At 45.2% G+C, this 24,676-nt stretch overlaps 1 protein-coding gene across 14 annotated transcripts in view; it reads right to left on the reverse strand.

Moving 5' to 3' along the window:
- The window catches only part of LOC119433045 (calcium homeostasis endoplasmic reticulum protein), an 80,993-nt gene that overhangs the window by 22,035 nt on the left and 34,282 nt on the right, over positions 1 to 24,676 (reverse strand). For 4 of the 14 annotated variants that reach the window (XM_049658888.1, XM_049658892.1, XM_049658890.1 and 1 more), the window contains exons 7-14: positions 24,404 to 24,515; positions 21,648 to 21,698; positions 19,459 to 19,497; positions 12,385 to 12,522; positions 6,453 to 6,701; positions 2,401 to 2,716; positions 831 to 944; positions 585 to 776 (exon numbers count right to left, since the gene is read on the reverse strand). In XM_049658888.1, the coding sequence (XP_049514845.1) occupies positions 585 to 776; positions 831 to 944; positions 2,401 to 2,716; positions 6,453 to 6,701; positions 12,385 to 12,522; positions 19,459 to 19,497; positions 21,648 to 21,698; positions 24,404 to 24,515 (1,211 nt within the window). Of the gene's footprint in view, positions 1 to 584; positions 777 to 830; positions 945 to 2,400; positions 2,717 to 6,452; positions 6,702 to 12,384; positions 12,523 to 19,458; positions 19,498 to 21,647; positions 21,699 to 24,403; positions 24,549 to 24,676 lie in introns of all 14 variants that reach the window. The other 10 variants (XM_049658889.1, XM_049658893.1, XM_049658881.1 and 7 more) reach the window with 6 other exon arrangements.

Here is a 24,676-nt window from a genome sequence, read left to right on the forward strand (position 1 = left end):
GAGTCGCGTACTGGAAGCACAAAGGTGCACAAATAATTAGTGATTTGATGTAACCTTACGCTCAGACGTTGCAGATGTGAAGTAGTTCATCTGTAGAAAGTGCCGCAGATAAATATTAATCGGACTGTGAAACGCGCAAAGTGGTGCTTCTATGACCGCACTACTTGCATAGTTTTGAAAGCATTGCCTGCTGCGTATGAAATGGAGTACAGAGCCACAGTAGAGTTTCAGCCTATCCATAAATATCTTACTGCTTACAAATTACCGGAGCCATGGACGGCAGTAGAAAGGTTGGTAGCGACATCTTACGATGCTTTGTCTAACTACCTGCCTTTGAAACATTTTCATGTTGCGTGAATGTTCCCATCGAAGAATTGCACGTTAACACTCAGGCTGCTACCAACGCTTTACATCAGCAGTGAAGTAGAAAATGGTAGAGCACTGCAGTATTTGGCGTCATCAGACATCGCTACCTGGCATTCCGAAAACACCATTACATTTACGGACAACCTAGAACTCTCCAGTATCTCTTCGACAGCATGCACAGCACTCCGAGTGGAAAAGACTCAAATCGAAACACTCACTGTGCATCCCCCGAGGTGGCATGCCACCATACTGCCCATGTGGAGGGCCTCCATGGTGCATGTAGCCGGGTGGTGGCGGGTGGTTGTAGCCAGGTGGCATACCATAGTGCGGCGGCTGGGGCCCGAAGGGCGGCATTGATGGAGGTCCATTGCCCATGTACGGTGGCCCACCGCCTCCCATGGGACCCCCGCCTCCCATGGGACCTCCGCCTCTCATGGGACCCCCGCCTCCCATGGGACCCCCACCTCCCATGGGACCCCCGCCTCCCATGGGTCCTCCTCCTCCCATGGGACCCCCTCCTCCCATGGGACCCCCGCCTGAATAGTGCATGGGGCCTCCGTAACCGTGATTCATGCCTCCTGCGCCAAAAAGAAAAAGAAGAAATCAGCAGACTTCAGCATTTCATCTGGCTCTGAAAACCTTTACTGCGATAGCAACAGCCAGCTACCACAGCAAGTACTGCCACCTTTACAAGAAGAAAATTGCACAAATCCAACACACACATTTGGAATCTGCATGAAGCAGTTATTTAATTGCTATAAAACTAAACGCAAGGCTTACTTCTCTCAATCAGTCTTTATTGTCCCCACATACAACGTTTATTGTCATGCAATGTTTATGTACAGTAGAATCTCATTAATTCTAACTTCATAGGTACCTGAAATTTATTCAAATAAAGCAGAGTTTAAACTAAGGAGAGCCCCAATCATTGCACGGTACAGCATCGTCACTAGGCTCGCATCGAAAAAGTCAGATCTCTCCTCCTCCATCAGCGTACGACGACATGTGCCAGGAGCAGCCTAGTTTCCGTATAAAGTTCAAGTGCAATAAGATGGCACTTCGAGTGCCTTTTGCTGTGAGTGTGACAGAAAACGTGTGAGGGTGAGCCAAGAAAGAAGGTAGCTTGATGAGCACCGTCTTCCTGCATGCCCAATGTTGGAGATGACGTGATCAAGCACGCGCTAGGTAGGATGGAGGGAAGGGAAGATTCAAATTCGCGGGAGTTTTTCTCTATTCAAATACATAGGCCTTTGCCAGGAATACAAAGCAGTTAGAATTATCCATCAATTCAATGTGATTTCGAATTATCGGGATTTCACTGTACGACACCATTCACAAGCTTTGCGGCACTTCAAAAAAGCAGTCGATGTGAGTGCATGCTGCGAGACATTGAAGCAGTGATGCCATGAGGATGAAGACAATCTTTGATGTTTGTTGAGGGAACAATGGAGAGGAGATGTGTGCACAGAGAGAAGTATGACGCGAAGGACAGTTCTGCCATTTCACGACATATTGCGGTCCTAATTTTAGATAGAATGGACTTGGATATAATGGACCTTTCTCACTGGATTTCTGGCTTGTTAAACTTGCCAGTACTTTTTTTTAGGGTTGCGATGTTCTGGACTATCATTTAATGCAGAAAATGAACAGTCTAAAACATTATGTCAGTACTACTTTAAAATCACTATTAGCATATCTTAACTTATTTGAATTTTTAGATTAAAAGAAACTATGTAAAATGTTCAGCAAAATAACACCAATAAATATTGCATAAACCGGAATATAAGTCGACATTTTTTCCCCAGAAAAAAAAAGAAACACCACTAGTCGCCCCTCGTTTTTATAGCGGTCTTTAGCACATTCTGAGCCATTCCTATATTCCAGTTTATGGTATGGTAGCATTTGAATTTAAAGCCTGGTGATGCATTACGTCAACAGAAATTGAATTTGTTACACTTTCCAGAAACCTGCGACACACAGCGGCACAGAAACGCTTGAAACACCTGGCCCCCAAAGGGATAAAACAGTGGCAACCTGGCCTCATGTCTCTCGGTGGCATGTGATCGGACATCATGTGTGGTGGACCGCTGTCCGCATTCATCGACATTGGCCCCTGCGGATGCTGCTGCTGCAGAGGAGGAAGTCCACCACCAATAATGTCGTCAGGCAGCGAGGCTGGGCCCATGTTTGGACCGTGGCCCTGAGCTAGCTGAGGGTCCATTTCCTGGATGCTATTGCTTGCTTGCACCTCCAACGGCTGCGACTCCTCTTTGTCTTCGCCGTTGCCGCTGCTGCCGCCACCACTGCCTGCCTCTGATCCAGTGATGGCAGAGTCTTGGCTTGTGGCTTCCTGCAAGACCCCACAGAGAATACCTCCGACCATGAAGGCGCACTTCCCTCATGCAATATGAGGGTCGTTCATAAAGCTCATGTTATTGACACGAAGAAAATGAGATTAGGCGATGAGACTCGAGGGGGAGAGTAATCTGAGCCTGTACTGACGTTGATAGGCTCCACTATTTGTTTAAATGTTATCCTTCTGTCAGCAAGCACTACAGCCTCTACTTGTGCATTAATTTATGGTTCACTATCTAGCAATCGTCTGCCACTTCATTCTTCGTCGTCTTGGCTTGTTCAATATTGCAATCGACTGCGCCACATTTCACAACAGTGTCATAAGCTCGGACATTTGTCATCGTACACTGCCACCAGATCAGCATGAGTCTCCTTGGCATTGTGTTCCTTGAAATGTAGAAGGAGGATCACTTCTCAAGCTTCAACCAACTTTACCGATGGACACTAACATTTCTTTTTTTTTTGCTGACATAGGGGTGTTCCACAGTACTACAGTAGAATCTCATTGATACGATCTTCACAGGAACCAGAAAATAAAGCGTATCATCCAAAAATTGTATTATCCGATGTATTATCCAACCAAATCGTATTATCGGGAAGTAAAAAAAAACGTATCATCCGAAAAACGTGTTATGCAGAATCGTATCAACGAGGTTCCACTGTATATAGAACAGAATTTTTATATTCCACTGAAACTAGAGAGATGTGTGCTCATTTTGATGTCTACAGTGTACACCTGTTCCGAAGTTATGGCACCAATAGTACAACTTCATGAATGCTACTCGTAGCTTTTTGGAATGCACCCCCTAACTACAAATTTTTCTTGCACGGATCACACGAAATTCCGCAAATACCTAAAAAATTACTCTCAATACCCATTTGTTCCAAGTTTTCTTCATACAAGTTTGGTCACAAATAATTCTCAATATCATAACACAAGGCGAAAAAGACGGGGACAAGCTAGAAGGTCATACATGGTGCTCACTTACAACCACGACTCCAACCACACACGGCGCTGACTTCCGAGTTAGCGCAATATTTGTCTCTCTATCTTGTCCCCATCTTTCGCGCTTTGTTTGAGTAACGATGAATTACCAACATGCCCACGTCCTCAAGGACTATTAAGAATTGTGACATGCCCTTGTCAGCTACAATTCTCAGTAGTCTTCGATGATTCTGTATCCCCACAAAATTTTTTTGTATTTCACCCCCATTGAAATGTAGCTGCCAGAGCTGGAATTCAACTCGCTGGGAATCGAACTCTGGGAATCGAATTCGCTGGAATTGGAACTGAGGCTCAGAAGGAAGACACCACAGTGAGTAAGCCTGTGCAGCAGCTAAAGCAAGTTTCTCAAGCCCGTAATGTACAGGGTCGCATATAACAGCACATGGCTCCCCACATGGGCTGTAAAGGTGCTTCAGAAATTAACAGGTGGAAAAGATGGACACACAGGTATAGGGCCTTGCAAAGCCACAGGCTGCATGTTTTGAGACCTCTGGTATAAACACTGCTTTACTATGTTTCATACATAGCTGGCAAACCGACGAAGACTAGAGAGACTTTTCTCACTGCTCTCGATCACAAAATAGAGGACCACAAAAGATATTCCGTATATACTCGACTAAGAGCCACACTCGCGTAAGAGCCACACCCACAACTTGGCAGCCGAGAATAGAAAAAAATATATATACTGAAATAAACAATTCGAAGACTGAAGACTGTCACAGCTTGTGTGCATGCTCTCGGATTCTGAGCGCATGGCATGCAGTCTTCAAAAATCTTTGTGAAAGGCTTTGGCGGCATAGTTGTATCTAACGCCATGAAAGGCACTGAGGACGACTGTATCCATGAGTGTGCTACCGAACCGAATATGAGCAGTGGTGACAGCTGCAGTAGTGAGGCCTGGCGCCAGCTGTGTGGCGGGCTTGCATGAACAAATATATGCATTATGAAAACAATGTTCGCTCTTCTTGCACAAAGAAATCAAGGTATAACACTCAGCAGAAAAATTAGAACACAATGGCCCACCTCATCAATATTGCACAAAAAAAAAGGCAGCTCTTACACGAATATATAGGGTAGATATGAATCATGTAATTCAATGTAACATTAAGTCTCATACTTTTATGTAGTAAAAGGTGAAGTATTTATTAAATGAAAGGTGCACAGATCTGAATTTATTTACCACAAAATGAACAGAATGACAAGTTTCTGCAATCAGCGGCCACAGCACAGCGCTCATGCTCCCGATCAAACAGAGTATGTCGCATACTGGAAGTCCAAAGGTGTATATTTAATGCGCAATTTGACGTAACCTTACATTCACAAGTTGTAGAAGTATTATGCGAAGTAGTTATTTCATATAAAGCATTGCAGGTCAAAAGCCACCGCACTGCGAAATGCATGAAGTCAGACTTCTGTGACCGCACTACAGTCAAACCCTGCGATAACAAAAGCCAGAGACAACACAATTCTCACCACAGTGAAACATTTTCATATCCCCGGCAAATGCCCGTAGGATATTTCGCACCTCTCAACAACAATGTCACTAAACTTCAATCCTGCATCAACAAAGTTTGCTAGAACCCATGCAACACTAACAGAGCACAAAAAGTGCTCAAATGCATTTTCTCTCCACTTAAATTGCATAAAATATTGCCACAGTGCACTTGCAAGGCTGCCCGAATTTTCATTTACAAAAACAGCAAAGTGCAGGAAGTGATCACTAGAGCCAGAAGCACGTCATGGCCGCCATCTTGTTTTTTGATTGCCTATTTCAAGGCGCACAGCGGGCACTGCCGCATCGCCGTCGACATCTACTGACATATGGCGACAGTTTTTTGCGTACCATGTGCAGTGCGTGATCTGCGGGAGAAAACAAGTTCAGCAAAAACCAAGAAATCCATGTTCCACTGAAGTTGGTTGCCACGCTTTCGGTCGTGATTGAAATGTGAGAATACGCACCCCCCCTGCTTCAATAACGCTAGTTTCGGTACCACCCAACAGGCATCGCATGCAGATTTGGTGTCGCTGGACATAGGTTTGCTTGATGGGGAAATATTCTTGGTCGTTCACTTTCAGGGATATGATCATTTTCGCGAGAAACTGTATACCATGGCACAGAACACATCGGCATCTACAGGTGGCAGCGCACACTGGAGCAACGCTGTTGCTTTCGGAGGCCAACCTGTCTGGAATCTCGGGAAAGTGATCACATCAACGCTGTCACCCGTCAACGCCAATGCATCCGGTGCAAAGTTACACAAAATCTTGCGTAAGTTATCAAATCAACGCTGTTGCTCGTAGACATCAACACGTCCGGGGCAGAGTTACGTGACACCTTGCAAAATTGACTGTATCTGCGAAAGCGATCGACTAAGAATGCTGTTTCCTTGTTGATACCGAAGCCATCCGATGCTCGGTTACATGAAATCTCGTAGAAGTGATGGTATCCCTGAAAGTTATCAGCGATTCACGGGGCGTGCGGTTCTATAGCCTCGAGCAAGGCTGTGCAAGGTAATGGAATTTCAACAACAAAGTTTCGTTTTGCAGTGCATTCCCTGTCTGTGCTGTCTCATTTCGCAATAACGAAATTCCAGGGAAAGCAATTTTTTTTCGCTTTCCCCGCCGATTTTGTTATTGCAGGGTTCAACTGCACCAGCATAGCTTTCACAATGTTGCCAGCAAAGTATGAAACGAAGTATAGTGGGCCTGACACTGCCAAGCTCACCTGTTCCGACCCTGCAAGTTGCTGCTGCTGAGGCTGCTGGCTCGCAGCGCTCGTAGCTGGTGTGGCAGCAATGCCGCTCGCCACTTGAGAACCCGGGGCATTGACAGACGTAGGCGGCGCCAAGCCTGCTGTTGTGGGCAACGCCTGGCCAGCTGCTGTCGCCAGCGCCGCCTGTGGCAGCATGCCTGGTGTTGGCAGGGCAGCAACGCCAGACAGGCCCGCCTGTGGTGCCATTGTAGGGGGCAGTATCTGCACATACAGAGTGAGCATGGCACGTTACTGGCAACAGCCAGTTATACGAAAGGTCTCTGGCTCCATACTTGTGGACATGTTTCCGTAACAATAAAGGGAAAGCTACAAGGGCAGAGCTTCTGCATATGTGACTACATATAGTCATATATATCACACTGCATATGTCACCTATACGTGACACTACATATATGACACCAAATAGTTTGGCCGAGCATGACAGCATTTTCTATTCCAGTTTCCTGGAGCAGATACAGAATCAGAAGCTTGCTACCTGTGACAGTTTCACATCTGCCAGAACACAGAACAGCAGAGAGAGAGGATAAAATTTGAATTTAACACGAAGTGTTATGCATCACATTAATACAAGTGTTACAGTAAAAAAGATATTCACGTTTTCTGTCCCCCAGTTCAAACAAACATGAATGAGACTGTGTGACCATTTTCGGGAGTTCTGTCACACATGCACTTTGCCCTCCATGGCTTTCCTTTCATTGCCACAGAAAGTTGCCTGCGAGTACAGATGGTGGCATCCACAAAACGTAACTTCCATCGGCTGATAAGACTGCATCCTCGCAGATGATGCGATGGTAGCTTGCTTAGCAGTTTACAAGGATATTGCAGTACAATCAAGCCCTCAACGTTGATAGCGTAGGAGTTATTATGGAGGGCAGCAAAAACGTGTACATAAAGATATGCGCCCCAACAAAAAAAGACCACATATGAAAGCACCGAAGGACGAAATAGGGGGTACTGACGAAAACATAACTGGCCAGGTACGAAAGATGGTTGCAGATGCCTGGCAACCGGCAAGTTGCACAGTCACAAGCATGCTCTCTGCAGCACTTTATGGTGGCTGGCACAATGAAGAGAAAGCAGCACATATTCTCCCTCTGCTATAGTGACAGGGGTGGCCAGCTATCCTGGACTGTGTGAAATTGTCTGGATTTGCAAAGAAGCATATGTGGTTCAATAGAAGGTTGAAATTTGGCCACTCCCTGTTTGCAAGCTGTATCAAGACAACTTAGTGAAACTGCTACAGTAGAACCTCGTTGATACGACCCGTTACGCATGATTTCCCGGCGCCAACGTTCACGACTGAGAACACGAAAAACGACCCGATATAGTTATGCTTATATTTTACCAGTTCATATGTTCCCGGTAAACACAGTTTTCGGCGCCAATGTTCAGCACATCGCCAAACTGCGATCCTATGATACGTTTCCGGCCGCTAGATCCCATGTAATCAAGAAAATGAGCGAGGTGCGCGCGATCGAAAACAGTACAAGGCTGCCCGCCGCGGCAGCTTCACCGCAATACTTGCCCACCTGTATCACGTGAGAACGCCGGCGCGCACTCAGTTTCTTATTCCGGTACCAGCAAATCTCTCGGGTTGTCGCACGCCACATTCCCAGCTATCACCGCGAAACCTACTGCGATAAGCCTCTTCCCCTGTTTCGCAGCGGGTGGTGCCGTTGGAAACACACTGCACGCTTTTAATAGGCGATAACCCAAACGCGCCGCCGTTCCCTGCTGCAGACTGCAATCGTATATGTTTTTTGGCTGCTAGCTCCCACGTAAACAAGAAAAGGTGCAAGGCGTGCGCGCGACTGAGGACAGTAGCCGCCAGCCGCATCAGCTTCCAATGCCCGCTTCACGTGAAAACGCCGGCGCATACTCTTATTCCGGTACCAGCAAATCTCCTCCCGGGTTGTCGCATGCCGCATTCCCAGCTATCGCCGCCAAACCTATTGTGATCAGCATCTTCACCTATCTGTCTTACAGCACATGGGGCGTAGTGCCGTTGGTAGCGTACTGCACGCTTTTAGCACGCAATAATCCAAACGCACTGCCGTTCCCTGCTGCAGGCGTCGCAATGTGAGCATCATGTTTCGCTTCGGCGGCATCCGGCGTCGCCCACCATCTCGATTTCGTTTCGGTTTCCCGTCGCCGGCTGAAGACACTAGGCAACAGAAAAATAAAACGCATGTGTCTCAGGCCGCCGAAGACCCACCCCCTCGACGCGCGTCCCGTGCCTGGTGCGCAACGATTTGCGCAACGCTTCACATAACTTAGATGTCAACTACAGTGGAGTTTGCAAATTTTTTAGACACTTCGGATCGTATGTTTTTCGGTTAGTACGTTTTTCCTCATGTTTTTTTTTTTTTTCCGAAACGTATGAACGAGGTTCTACTTATATAACGAATGATGTTAAAGGTCAGCCGCTCCATGAAGTAGAAATAACTGTACAGTTGTCAGCAATACAAAAGGGCACACCAAATGTTTTTTTTTTTTTTTCAAACGACCGTAGTGGCTAAGCACTCATGCCCTTCATAAAATTAAGCAATGTGACTAAATGTTCAACAGGAAAACTAATTGTTGCTTACTATCAAGTTCCTAGACTTCAACCCACGCATCCCGAGTTGTCATCGTTTAAAAAATATTACCTGTTCCCTTTCATTGCTTACGACTGTACAGTGCTCAGCAATTGAAATGCAATACTTGAACCGGCGGCCGGCACATTTTTTGCCTGCCGTGAGGGCTGGGTTATCGATGAGAGGCCAAATGCAGTCAACAGCCTTGCTTTTATATGATACAAAAATGCATCAGCTCGGTGTCCCCAGTACCACTGGTGGCATGAAAATTGCCGGCAGCTACATGATTCAAGTATCGTAATTCAATCACCGAGCACTGTGTGTCCAAGCAACAAACGCATACCGCAACCATCCTCAGCCACAACGGCAGACCTTACAGATGTTTCCAGAGAAATGCAACACAGCACCGCTATTGACTACCACATCCAGGTAAACCCCCTTTTCACATTATGGAAAAGCCTTCACTAAACGAGGCCTCCCAACCACAGCCAGTTTTGTCATGCTGAAACTAGATTTAGCAAATACTGTTGCAAATGAATGACGGCACGGCTGCATGGGCTTCTTTTTCAGGCATAAAATGTCTATCTTCATTGTCAGACAATGTAGTATTGGCTAATTAGCAGAATGCTTGCTAGCAGCGAAATGACCTGCCGTTATCCTGCAAGACATACAAAGATAATGACACTTTAAGGGAGATTCTCACAGTTTAACAAGAAACTGGAGCAATGCTTACAGTGACCTAAGGTCACAACTATCACAAACATCAAACCAGCGTTTTGCGTTGCATACAGTGGTACAGTTTAAAACATATCCATTTTTCTTCCTCACCGCCAGGCAAGGCGACAATTCTTCAGTACCTTGCCATGAAAACAAGTTATGGCCCCTGCATTGCCCGAGTAGAAAGTACATTACTATTTAAGGGGGGACGCGGGTTCTAGAAAGGTAAAAAACCGCCGAAAAATTGATTTTTGGAAAAACACATTTTAGGAATGTTTTGGCCTTCAAGCAGCTGCCCTCAAATTATTAACCCTGATTTCGATCGGTAAATAGGAAAAAATCGGCTTTCAAAACGCCATGGGAGCCGTGAAACGACCTGCAGCAGGCAAAATTTGTGCAAACTTCCCACGCGAGCAGCCGCCAGCCGGCCGCCGCCATCTTGGGCTTGTGTTTTATAGCTGTTTTCTTTGTGAGCATTTTGCGCCTGCTCAAAATGGCGCCGCTCAAGCTGAATGACCACTCTCGCCGCTTTTCTGAAGGGTGTTTCCGGGCCTCTGATTGGGCAGAGCGCGCGCGCAAAAGGCGAGACCCCCGTCTCACACCTCCCATTGGCTGGCGCGGCCACCGAGGTGGCCATTTTGCTTTTTATTTTTGTTTTGCGTGCGCCGCCGTATCAGTCCTCCGTTGCTCCCGGTTTCTCGTGGTTGTCTGCTACGCTTATGTTCACGCGGCTCATGCACCGTCTTTTCGTCTTGCGCTCATCTAAAGATAAAGCGTTAATCTTACGGAAAGAAACGAAAGCGTCCATGGAACGCCCGGCTGAAGATCGCAGACGAAGACGCGCTACCCGAACGGCCGGAACCACCGTGTCCGAATCGGCACATCTAAGGTCGCCGTTGATTCTACTGGGCATAGCTACGGCCCATCTGATATCATCGGATCGTCAGCCAGCGCGTCCTGCGGCACCCAAGACTGTGTTGATATGGCATACTATTCAGCACAAGACCGCGTTGATACGGCGTACTATTCAGCGCGCTGCCCGAACGGTCGGCACAAGCGGAACGGCCGGAACCACCTGTTGCGTCCGAAGCGTCACATTAACGTCGCCGTTGATTCTACTGGGCATAGCTGCGGCCCATCTGATGTCATCGGATCGTCAGCCAGCGCGTCCAGCGGCATCCAAGACCGCGTTGATACGGCTTACTATTCAGTGGGCGAGTCGGCTGAGCGCGCGAGAAGTGCGGCGATCTTGAAGGAGTGTCTGGCATCATAGTGCGCAACGGAGCGGAAATTCAAGCTGCTAGTTACAAAAGCTTCGGAAGTCGCAAAATGAGCATTTAGACAGTAGTGCTACCAAGGCTAGGCTTTCAAAACGGCACAAGCCAGCAAAGAACCCTGCATATACAGCCCTGGCATGCTGTAGAGCGAAGTGTTGTTGAATGACAATAATCAATTTTGGTCATTCAATAAATATTCCATAAGTGCGTGCTTTTGACTTGAACTTTGTGTAAGTTTATTTGTGTATGGAAAGGCTACTTTATTATACAATTTTTCTATTCATTTAGCTTGCAGGCCACTGGAACGGGCATATGAAGTGGTAAATGTAGTTTCTCATACTCGTTTAGGGGCAGTACATGGCTTTATGACAAGCTTTTCCCAATTTTCTGGCAGGGTACAATCATATATTTAGTATAGTCATTCTCGTGAAGAATAGAGCTACAAAATGATGTCATTAATATTGCTGTAGCTGGATTCTAGAAGAAGTTGCAGCTGTCTAAACTTCAAATGCGTTTTTCTCAGTTCGATGTTTTTACACACCGCACTCAGTCTTACGGGGCTTTTTTCTATGATGTTGCGGAGTGACAATAACAAGTTTGGTATCAGTGTATTCGTAATGAAATGATCTAGGGGGTGATGCTATTTCTGTTACTCTAGCATCATTTTATAAATTACAATAAAAAGTAACAATGAGTGAAAATAAGAAAAATATATTCACAGTCAATGTTGGTCTCCTTTCTTACCTTTATAATTCTTTCAAACAAATAAAATTAGCATCACCCCCTAGAGCAATTCTTTGGTATTAAAGTCATGCTCTTACTTTTTGTCTTTGACAAGGATAAATTGCCAAAAAGCCCCGTTGAAGTACTCATAAAATTTATTTTCAGATTTTAATACTTTCTGAACTAGAGTAGCTATCAAAAAACCAATTATAGATTTGAAATCAGTGTGAAAAATTGATCTAAACAGTGAAGTTTAGTTCAGATAGAACTAAAACTAAAGAAAAAGTTTTTAGAACCTATGTCCCCCCTTAAAGTGAAATGAAGGCAGTGCGACAAAAAAGAATGAAAAGGAATAGACCTCCCAAATGGTGTTTATTCTTGCTTATTTGTCGCGCTACCCTTATTTCACCATAGATACATACCAACTCACCAAAATATCAATGTTCCTTTATATTAGCATTTATAAGGTCCAACAGCATTGACTTTTGGAGTATGCAACGAAGCACCCCAGAAGACAAAGGAAGGGAAAATGCAGTGTAAATGGTTTCGCATGCATGAGTACTAACAAATTCCTTCACCAACACAACTCACCCCAAACTGCAACGCCTGCAGCCGCGACGTGAGGTGTGCCACAAAGTCTTGATGCTGCTTTTGTAGCTGTGTGTACTTTGCCTGCACGGCACTTGTCACTGATGTGATGACTGCCGCATGCTCCGTTATGAGGCTAGCCTGGACAAAGCGGAAAGCAACAGCAATGACCCACAGCAAGTTTTATTTGTGCACAATGAGAGAGTATGCACAAAATGCACATATGCACACCAAGGCACATAACACAAGTAGAGTCACCGATCAATGATTCGAACTTGACCACCAAAAAGACACAATATTGCGATCCTCAAATACTGCATCTGCCAGAAAATACGTGATTTTATTCCGCAAGTGGCCAGAAAAGGTGTGCTGTATTCTCGGATCGTCACTTTCAGGTATACACCTTTAATTCCACCCGATTAGTGCAAGATGCATCGACATCTATGAGCGACAGCAGCCTTGGCACAATGAAAAATGCGCTGTGTTATCACAGTGCTGGGAACACTGTCACTCGTCGACATGTCTGTTGCTAATCATGCAAAATATTGTGAAAGTAAAAGTATCTTTGAAAGTGGCTGTCCAAGAACACAGCCCGAATTTGTCAACGTGTTGCTGCGCATACATATGCTTGCCTTGCCCTAGACAGTCTGTAGCTGCGGTTTTGTAGCAATGCCTTTTCTTATGCTGTTCCTTCTCAAGCTTTGTCAGTCAATGGTCAGAGCGACACTCTGCCCACCAGAAAATCAGGGCCCATATCTCAACCATTGTCATGCTCACTCTACAGAGAGACGATAGTACAGTCAATGCATTCACCGAATCTTCATCCTTTGGCAACATAACAAAAGTCGACCACGCTGTGATAGCCGATTGACCACATATTTTTTTCCAACAGTCATTGTTTGGGATGCCACAGCCGACGGCTCTTGCAATCCAGCCCAAGCTCGTCGAAGTGCGCTTATTTTTGCCAACACGATGAACACTGTACACTTAGGTTACCCATAATTAAATACAACTGGATTACTCAACGGCGTCGATGCGAAGGGCAAGCGTGGAAGCTAAGTGAGGAGCCTCACTCATACAGTTGGTGTGTGCTGTGTACGTGCGAAATGCTGTCGCATCGCGGCTCCTGGTCGGTCTCGCCAGTAGCCAAGCGCTAATACTAGGTACTGCTTTGCAAAACAGGCACACGTTCAAGATGATTTTACCGAACTGGTAACTATTTAGTGTCACAAACGAATTGTAGCAATGCTGTTGCATCCGGCAAGAAGAAAGAAAAAAACGGCGAGAAACCGGGCCGCCGGCGCTGCCTCTTTGGAGGGAACGTCAGAGAATGCCACATACCAGGCGCGCTGTCATTGGCTGCGGCTGTCGGACATGTCGGACGGTGAAAATCTGTCTAGTTCGTCGCACACCGGGCATCCGATCTGACGCTTCAGCGCGGCAAAACGTCTCAGTTCCGGCGCGGCGGACGCCGGATCGGACGGCCAATCAGACCGTGTGTCTCCCGCTTTACCATATTTACTCGATTCTAACGTGCACCCATTTTCCTGGCGTTTCTTGCGTTTCTTCATCGAAGCACTCATTCTTGGAATGTCACACCAGGTACTGGATGCGTGGACACATGTCATTTCGCACAAGCGCGAGGCGTCGGAAACGAAGAGCAAGCGACATGATGGCGTCGTAGCGTCGTATAGTACCACCTAGTGGCAAGTTAGTGAAGTGAAGCACAAAGACTTGCGCAGTAACCAAAGAGTGGCGCTGCCAGAGCGTTGAAAAAAAAAAAAGAAAAAACATTTTTCTTTCCTTCGGCAACATCAACTGGAAAAGGTGTGCCGGCTTGGCAGGCTAGGCTATCTGCAGCAAGCGGCGGGATCAGGTTTGAATGAAGGGAGGGGGAAAGGTCACGCCCGCGGTGGCAAGATCGCCGGGTCGAGGAATGCAGGCCCGCCTCGCGCACCCCGCATGCAGTCGCCGTAAATTCGAGCGCAACACCGCCGCTTCGCATTCCGTCGCGGCGGAGAAGGTGCTTCCGGTTGCTGCTCACGCAAAAATGACAAAATTTGGGGCGAAATCTCTAGGTTGGCAGCGGGAAAAATTCATTATTTCGAGGGGGTCTCCCTCTGCCGCTTCGTTACGTAGACGTTTCAAATACATAAGCTTCTATGGAGTAACAGAGGGAAATATAAAAACTTTGTTATATCCAGGAATTCGTTATATGGAGGTTCGTTATAAGCAGGTTTAACTGTAGAAGGTTGCAGTCTCGCATGCACACATTACCATTAGTGCGTATTAGCAAACTACGTGAGATAAAACCAACTGCAATTGAGGCAGCGTCGTGTGGCACTATGTTCATTCCAAGGTGCACTGAAATCTCAAGATCTAAGTACTTGAGCCACTTTACGTCCGCATTCAAAAACGGTACATTTAAATTTTTTTGCGACCTTAGTTGGTCTCTGAATCAGGCGACACCCGAACCTGAACAGATATTTTTGTAACATGCGTGATCTTGAATCGAACCCCTGAACCAAAAAAAGTAACGATTACCAGTTTGGCATGAAATGATTCAAGCATATCAGGTGACAACAGGTGCTCAATAGTTTGCACGGTTGTTCAAATAACTGCTATAGTGCAGTCCACTTATAAAGATATCAAGACGAACGAAAAATTTGATCGTTATAACCGGTCATCGCTATATCTAAACTGCCTTAAAAAAAAAAGCTACCGAACATACCTTCGAAGCTCTGAAACCAAATTTGCCACTTGCGCTAAAGATAGATGTTGAAAAAAGTAGGCAGTGAAAAATAAAATGTTTCTTTAAACCTCTAAACATGTGTCAAGCGTAAGACGCGCGGAAATAGAAATCTGCACTATCTGCACTTGCTTTCGCAGGAGTTTCATGTTCACAACTGCGGTGTGCATCGCGTCCAGCTGCTGCACCAACATCGGCGGCAATAATTTAGCTTGCATGAAACGAATGAGCGACTCAATCGGGGTCAGTGTCAAAGACGGGCCATTGTCTATCTCGTCGTCAATGCTGCTGCTGTCGTCGCCTCCGCCACACAACGCCACCGTCTGTCGCGAGAACGATCGCCCCCTCGGATATCTCTTCGCAGAACGAGGCAGCACTATCTGTACTAAGAAACTCCTCCATGGAAAGAAACCAGCTGTTTCATCGTCATTAGCAATGTGCTCCCAGAGCTCGGTAATGTCAGCAGCTTCCACCGTGTTCATGGGGGGTTTCGCTCTGGCGCACAAAGCTCGCCTTTTCCGCTGATCGGCATGGCCCCTGATTGCAGCCGTCATGATGAAGAAGCTCCTGCGCAGGCTCCGTCTTCTATGAGTTGGGCAAAATTTGCATCTTCATCTCAAGCGACACAGCACTGCGCTTTATCAGCACAATCTTCTACTAACTGGGCTATCCGCTGCTTCAGGGCTGCTTGCGCGGTGCATTTCAGCGCTCGCTGAGAGAGTGTAGAAAGGGTGGGCGCTGCTACGTTTTTTTTTCACTGTTCCCCCCCCCCCCCCTCTCTTCACGCGTGGAGCTAAGTTTACCATCGCGGGCAACGCAGACGCGAAGCAACTTACGCTATCCCGTGGCGCATGGGCGGGACGCGCTGCGCAGTAATGACGGCAAATACGAACTGGCATAGGCAAAACTTTTCGCCCCATCTCGGCATTGTTAGTTTAAGGGGAATGCCGTCCAGATGGCAAAATTTTAATCGTTATACACGATATGCGGTGAATAAAATATTGTTATACAGTCAAATCTCGTTAATTCGAACACACTTAATTCAAACTGCCGTTTTATTCGAACCAATGCTGTGGTCCCGTCAAAGTTATGTGTATTCCAATGGGCGAAAACGCTCGGTAATTTGAACGCAAAAGCATTTGCGACGGTTAATTCGAACATATCGCGGACCGACAATGCTCTCAGCGGCGCGCCAAATAACGCAGCAGCGCCTCCGACCGGCATTGCTCCAACACTGCCATAGAGCAAAAGCTTAGGAGAGACCCCTCAATGCAGCGGCGGAGGCCCAGTCCGGCCAACGAAACTGCCCACACCGGTAAACGCTTGCCTTCCCAATAACGGCAGAAAACGAAACTTCAGGGAGCGGGCTAAGCTGGCGCCAGCACGGCGGTGAACGCGCACAGGGACAGTCGAAGGTGAGGGAGCTATGAGGGAATTGAGAGAGAGGGTGAGGGGAGCCACCGAAGCGACGGAGTTGCTGAGGCCAAATCCGCTTCACTGCCACCCTCCTCCCTGACCTTTGACAGTCTCCGCGCGCGTGCGACAGTCGCTTTGCCAGCGCCGCCCGCTCCCTGAAATTTCATTTTCTGCCGTTATCAGGAAGGGAACGTTGGCCGGTGTGGGAACTTGCGCTCGCTATGCGCTTGCGCGCCGCGATATTTCACGACACGTGCCGTTCGTGCATCGTGCTAATCGTGCTATGATGCTCGAATACTTCAAAAATACGTCCTTCTTTTAATTCGAACAAATTTTCGGGCCCCTTCGAGTTCAAATTATCGAGATTCGACTGTATATGTTTTTTTTTCTCATAGCCCTAATGCATAAGTCAACTCATCATTATAACCAATATATCGTTAAATGTGGTATGTTAAAGTGGACTGCACTGTACTTCAATTGGCACACCCTACTAGCAGATTGTTACGACTCGCGAGTTGCGTTGTGTGCAAGAACGGGGATAGACGATGGGTATGTGCCAGTAGTATACAACCACATCGGCAGAGAGGCTTGCACTTCTAAAGTCAGCCAAGCCAGTTGTGTTCCGCAGCCGAAAAGTTGTTTCAGGAGCTCTGCAGAATCAACATTTCTGGTGGCATTCCACATTCGGCTGTTAAGTCAACTTGTTACTAAACTGGATAAAGTTGATAAACACGAAGAGCGGAAGAGACGATGTCCTCAAGGAGGGATATCAACGAGTTCAGCTGCACGACTTATTGTAACCGTAACACTGTGGTCATTAATGAATGCTGTCACCTTCTCAGTGAGCGGTAACCGCAACTGTGAATGGCACGCGAAATCTGCTTTTGTTACGTGCTAGGGTTCAACGCACGTTTGGCACCTACAAGCAGAGGACAACACTTTTCGATTTCTGCAAATCATTCTCTGAGGACAATATACGCAATTTGGACTTTTTCGTCTGCGCTTAATTAGTGCAAGACTCTGCAAAATGTGCCATTGCAAAATATATATCGTCACGGTGTTTAGCAAAAGCTGTCCTTGTTCGTGGTTCAGAAGCATCAATGTCCTCAGCTGCTTTTTTTTTTTTTTCAGTCCGGCAGATCACGCGCCCTGTGGGAATTGATGTTATGCGAAGCATGCGCGGGGAGCCTACCAAGCTAACGAAACTACAATAAGAGCACCAAGACGTAGGCAGCTGTTTCATGATCCATATAACATGCATGTCATGACATTCACGTCAATGTCCGAACCCATTTGAGTGGTTTTTGAGTGTTAATCTTCTTTCGCTGAGTCATTGTCATTTTTGCTGAGTCATGCTCATGACTATGACTTTTACCATCATCCTTTAGTGTTTCCTTCACTTAGTCCTTCACCTTAGTGGTTTTTAAATGCAAAGCATTTCTTGGTAAACATTTGCCACTTTGAGAGTATCTATCTATCTAGCCGCCTACGTCTTGGTGCTCTCATGGTTGTTTTGTTAACTTGGTATGCACCAAAATTCGCATGGGACGAACATAAATGATAGGTCATGACATGAATGGCATGACGTGTGTCCTGTAGGTGATGAAACAGCCGCCTATGTCTTGGTGCTCTCATGGGTCCGAAAACTCCCAAAGTGGCAAATAATCAAGAATTAATTATGACAATGGGTGCAAGTATGGTTGTGATAGTAAGATAGTGATAGTATAATTTCAACCGCGACGTTCAAATTGACCAATCATGTGCGGCTCGATGGAACGGAACGCCTCCGTTCCATTTTGGAACGCGTACAAGATCGCACCCCAGGAAGCTCTTATTTTACTTTTGATAAACAGAAAATACAATGGAATCTCGTTGATACGATCTTCCCGGGAACCGGAAAATGAAGCGTATCATCCGAAAATCGTATCATCGAACTTATTATACAACCAAGTCGTATTATCGGCAAAAGAAGAAGAAACATATTATCCAGAAACGTATTATGCAGAATCTTATCAACGAGATTCCCCTGTATTTGATATTCTATTCAATACTGGGCGGTCGTTTTTCTCAAATACTCGTATATGATTCGATTCCAAAATTTTGCTTTTTCAAAAACCCCTATAAATTTCTACTGTTTTCTATGTACTCAGTATGGATGATAATAAAAGGAAACGCATGAAAAAGGGAGGATGCGCCGAGGCACTGGATTACGTGCTGCATACTCTTGCAACGACACTGCCTAAGATGACTGTTTTTCTGTATGGCTGCTGTAGCTGTACAACATTTAACTTCATAGATATTCATGTAAAAAACACTGATTTTTGTCTCCCATGTGCCAGACAGCCTATTTCTTCCACCTCCTGACAAAGCCTGTGCAAGCGCCTGGAGGACAAGTTTGCCGCACTATGCCGCATTTCACCGTAGGGCAGGATAAAGTTTACTATGCTGAACAGGTCTGCAATTTGCGAACTATTATCAATGTTTATTTTTTCGAACCAGAATTGAACTGGAACAAAATCGCAGGACACTGAACCCGAACCTGAACCGAACCCGCATTTCTTTCAGTTTGACACCCTGCTTGCGACGATGACATTGCTATCGACACCTTCAGCCATGCAGATGGGCAGAGTTTTGCCACTCATTACTATAAAGGTTCCATTGATTTTGGTAGACCACTTTGCAACACAATTCTGCCACCAGTCCTGTCATTCCAATCGACATCTCCAGAGTCATTTAGAGTCAATTAGAGCCCAGAGTCAATTAGAAAAATGTTAAATTATTTGACATACACGAAAGCTTTAGAATGCAGGCATCCATCCCAAGAAAAGTCTTCTTGGTTGCTAAAGGCACAAGTCTGCTTGTTAGCACCAAGTAAACCAAAGACATGAAAAGGAAAATCTGGGTCCACTTACTTGATAGTTTGCCAGTGAAATGGCCGGGTTCTTGAGTTGCTACGGAGAAACATGAAAAAGACCTCCGTTATACATGAGTGTGTAAACATAACTGCATTGCTGAGCCGATTTAAAACTTTAGATCATGCAAGCACATGGACAGACACAATGTCACCCTGCTCTCTTCTTAGACATCTATTCAAGCAATGCTCAGCATAATAATGGACAATGGACATCGGACAATTTAGGTAGCTAGTGAGCCAAATTTACCGTATTTGCATGAATATAACACGAGTTCTTTTCCAGAATTTCCTGCCGCAGAACGCACCTCACATTATATTCATGTTCGTGATACAAACATAGTGCCTTTCTTTTTTTTTTTTTTTCTAGTGCTTCGAAGTCTTTGAAGTCATGTGGTGGATCAATACACAAAAAAAAATTAAATTATGGGGTTTTACGTGCCAAAACCAGTTCTGATTATGAGGCACGCCGTAGTGGGGGACTCCGGAAATTTGGACCACCTGGGGTTCTTTAACGTGCACCTAAATCTAAGTACACGGGTGTTTTCGCATTTCGCCCCCATCGAAATGCGGCCGCCGTGGCCGGGATTCGATCCCGCGACCTCGTGCTCAGCAGCCCAACACCATAGCCACTGAGCAACCACGGCGGGTGGATCAATACACAGTGAGTGACAGGCTCTGCTGTGCTTGATTTTGTCACAGGCATTTATGGAGTGCCACCTGTCCAGTAACCTTAGTGGTCTGGAGGACGACACCATTCTTGGCAACAGTGACAAAGACGTCAGCAGTGAGTATATTGTGCATGCACTTGTCCTTTCGCTTTACTTAGTGACAGCAGTTTGCAATAACGATGAAGAAAACTCTGCGGGCATCCATTTTATGTTCCGTTTCCAATTTCCTTGCAGCATCACTTTGCGTTATATAGTTGAGTCAGCTTATAACGATCGAAGGCGTAACAAATTATTGGTTATAACAGCATGTCACTGCATTTACGGTTTTCTGACTCTGCCTATCCAAACTGTGTCCCGAAATATAATGAAGATTTTCAAAAGTGCCACGTGCTGTTATAACAAACTTGAAACTCAGTCGCGGTAAAAGGTAAGCACACTCGAAGTTCTGAAGCACAGCAGCAGCCTGATGTGCCACTGTTACGCAAAGTTGCAACGAGTTGGTGGTTACTAAGTCATTGTCAGGAGGTACTGTTTATCGACGCTAATAGTTGCTGATAAACGTTCGCGACGGTATTCTACCTTTCCAACTTTGTACTTTTTCGGCCTAGCGAGATATAAAATGCAACTTTCGGTAGACAGCAGCGCTCGGCATGCGTGGCTGATGCTGCAACTGTAACAGCAAGACCTTTGCAAAATGCCAGCATGCTGCAGTAGTTTCTGCTTCCAGCCAACTAGGACGTTTTGCTATCATGTACAGAATCTGCTCGTGTCCCACTGATAGTAAAATATATCACAAGCGCTCGAAAAGAAATGCCGGCAGCTGAGCTCATAGTTTCGAAATGGCAGCGATTGGTATCGGTATGGTCCCACTGTAAAAGAGCTACAACGCCACATTTAGTTTTTTAGATTATGTTTTTTAATGGAAACTCAGCAAGACGCGGGAAAGTTCCAGGAACAAAAATGAAGATACTGAAAATGCGATTCTCGGACCAAGATGGTGTCAAATTGTAACTGCAGACACCAGCTTCAGTGTCATTAATTTTGCACGTTTTGAAGGGCGAGTCCATATATAACAAACCACTGATACAATGACTACTTTACGTGAAACTATCGAGTTTGTTATAAACGGGTTCGACTGCAATTGTAATATATTTGTTTTCTTCTTCCAAGAGAGCAAAAGTCCCTTCTCGTGTTATATCCGTGGTCATGTTATTTACATGCAAATAAGGTAGTCTCTATTTCTTGCTGCTATTGAGTGTTGAATGTAACGTGATATCGCTTGTTTCTCTTCATTTGGTGCATCAAAGTATTCATGTAGCTGCCACTCCCCTATTGTAATGCCTTAGGGTGAAAATAGGAATGTAAATAAATAAATAAAAATCGAAATGAGTCTTCATCCACTCTTTTGAACTTTCTAAGAATGTAAAGGCCAGTCCTTATTTCGTACAAGCCACTGATGAGGGCATAAAAAAAGTCTTGCTTTCAAGGTAGCGGCATACTATTACTGCGATGTGCCTACCTCAAGGATTAACGCTGGAAAGTAGTTGTTGGTCTCCCAAAGCTTCAGCAACTGTAAAAGGGAAATATAGAGTTGGCATGACTCAACAATCAAGCAGTCACTGTTATGCTTCCCCCCATAGTTGAACAGTTATGTTGTTTTACCCTGAGTTTAAAAATAACTGCACAGCAATGTTTTACAAAAGACAACACACCTGTAAACCAGTTGATAAATGTTCACAGGGCAAAGCTGCCAAGCTATCGTCCGTCAAGAAACTCGTAGACAAGAGTGCAGGTTAACAATTACTGAAACTATATTTTGACCTATCCCAGAAAGTAAGAGACCAGTTGTGTTGGTCTGTTTGACAGTATAAAACTGCAGGCTATCTAGTCAATACAATGTATAGCACTTCATTTACAAAAGTAAGCAAGCTATACAGCCATGGTTGAAATTGTTCAGGTCTCACGACATTCAGAGAAACTCGAAGCCACCTCACCACAATTATGGTGTTTATGTGGCTGGTACAAAATGCACTTGTGTCTTTAAAGACATGTATTCGTCCCTGACGACCTGGAATTTACACACAAGAAGTGATGATACACAACATACTTACTCCGAGCACATCAATGATTGAACAAGTGTCACAACCCGATGAGACAGAAATAAAAAAAAATGACATCAGCTAGTGCAATACAGGGACCTTGCAAGCACACAAGACTGCTACTAAAACAGTAGCCTTATGAAGTTAATGAAACCGTGGCACCTTCAAAATGGCGAAGATAGTAGAGCCGGCTGAAACTGAATAATTATGCAGGCGATATGCCTGGTGATGAATATCACAGTATGGGAAAGCTGGCTGGAGCAAATGGCAATGAATGGTCAATGAATGATAGGGGATGTTAACCCTTACGTTCTAAAATGTACAGTCTTTGCTGAAAGTGTTGAAGCCAGCACATGTGTGACCAAAGCTGTCACTGTTCACGGTACGCGGGCCCCCTATGAAGGTGCTGGCACTCGTGTGACTGAGAGCAACAACTGTCCAAGACACTGATATGCATTGATTGACGGCGGGGGATTTAGCTTCCAACTCTCTCCAGCATTGGAGCAACAGGACTACTGCCAAAACTTAGCTACAGCCTTACTCGGCTTGTAAAATAAGACAACAAATTGCAAAGCACTAACATTGTTGTATATAAACATCGTCAAAAAAAGTGGGGCTGATTGCATAAAAACTTGCTAAAGGCCCAGGACAGACTTACAACCAAAAAAGTGTTGCTGTATTGATTATCTGTAACCATGGCATAGAAAAAGACAACAAGGGTGTGAAAAATGAAGAACCACTTGAACGCCCCCTGTCACTGTTCTTTTTTGGTGCACGTGTGGTGCGCAAGCAATATCCCACAGGCATGCTCAACAAGCATAGGCAAGCATACAGTCAGTGCACTGGTATCTACAGCCAGCACTGGTAAAACTGCAACACTGTCCAAAGTACAGTACAATGGCATTTAAGTTACATGGCGGAGTCTAATGTGCCAAAGCAACTCATGGTCTATGAAAAATGCCAAAATGGATGGTTCCAGATTTATGTCGATCACCTTTAGTTCTCTATTGAGCGCACAGTGCAGGGGTACCAAGTATAGGAGCCCCAGATGGCTAAATGTAATCCGGAGCTCTCCACTAAGGCATCCCTCACAACCTACTGTGCAGTTTCGGGATGTTCACACACCAAAACTCGATTTCTCAAGAAATATTTATTTATTTATTTAGGAATACTGCCAATCTCATCAGATATTATAGCAGGGAAGGCACTTGTGCTTATACATACTGATTATACATGTGATTATATAAACATCCCCTGAAGCACAAACACAGTTTTGCTAGATGTACTACTGGTTGCTCTTCCTGGGCTTAAAGTAATACACCTCAATACTCTACCGTTCGACAGGATATCTATCACACCTTTATGCATTTTAGCTGCAAAAGAAGATTCGCGACATTTATGTTTTAACCCTTTAAATTCCAGGTTCTTTCTTTCAATACTGTACACATTTTACTTTTTTTTTTTTAGGGACGGCATATTATTGCACATTATATCTAGATTAAAAAAGTACAATACATGTGCGGTATACCCCTTATATATTGACCTGAAGAAACAAATGAAAGATATTTACTTTGAAAAGGTTACTTTCCCTCATCACATGTGTAAGGTTCGAGCGTAGTTATTTCAACATTAGACAATGAAGGCAACCAAGAACATAAAGGATATGTTCAAGTGCTTAAATTTGAATACATGAGATGAACCTGGTTGACGAGTGCAGCACGTTTCCAGCAAGCAAAGCAGAACTGTGGCCGGGACAAATACAGCTTGCCTTTAGCAATATTGATACACACAGCTACAACAGTACAGTTACTAAGTGCAGCAAAGTAAAGTGCCTTGTCATGAAGCTACAGTGAACTGCAGCAGGAGAGCTGTAATGAGAGTTGTGACGGTTAAATGTTCAAAACAAGTTCATTACTGCAGTGCATTGCTTTATACCAGCAATTGATCCACGTCCTTTTTTTTTAAAATGATTTAAGCATGGTTGTGTGCAGTCATTTACATTGGATACACACGGGGTTCTTCACAAACACCCTCCCCACAATTCTAGGGACTGCATTCGGGGGTTATATATGTGAAAAATGTGCTGCAATTTTTTTGCTTCAGCACAACGTAACATATGCCTGCGAGGTTGGCAAAACCAGAGAGAAAAGGGGCAGTTTAGGCAGGGAGCTCTCACTTTGGCAAGTTTCTGGCCTTTCTCCTCGTCAACGCCAATGCTGGTCGTGCAAAAGATTGGGACGACAACTTTGTCCAACGACTGCTTCAACCCATCAGCGTTCTTCCGCACGCTGCAAAAGAGGTCCAGGAGCATGACATTTTTCCTGCACATGCCACGGCACAACCGAAAAAAAGAAGAGTTCTTTTAAAAGGTTCAGGCAAAAGAAAGAGCAAGATGGTAGGGTTTGCGAATAACGAAACAAAAGGGGAATCCAGAGAACTGGCTAATTTA

Source organism: Dermacentor silvarum, chromosome 11, assembly GCF_013339745.2.
Source record: "Dermacentor silvarum isolate Dsil-2018 chromosome 11, BIME_Dsil_1.4, whole genome shotgun sequence".
Lineage (NCBI taxonomy): Eukaryota > Metazoa > Arthropoda > Arachnida > Ixodida > Ixodidae > Dermacentor > Dermacentor silvarum.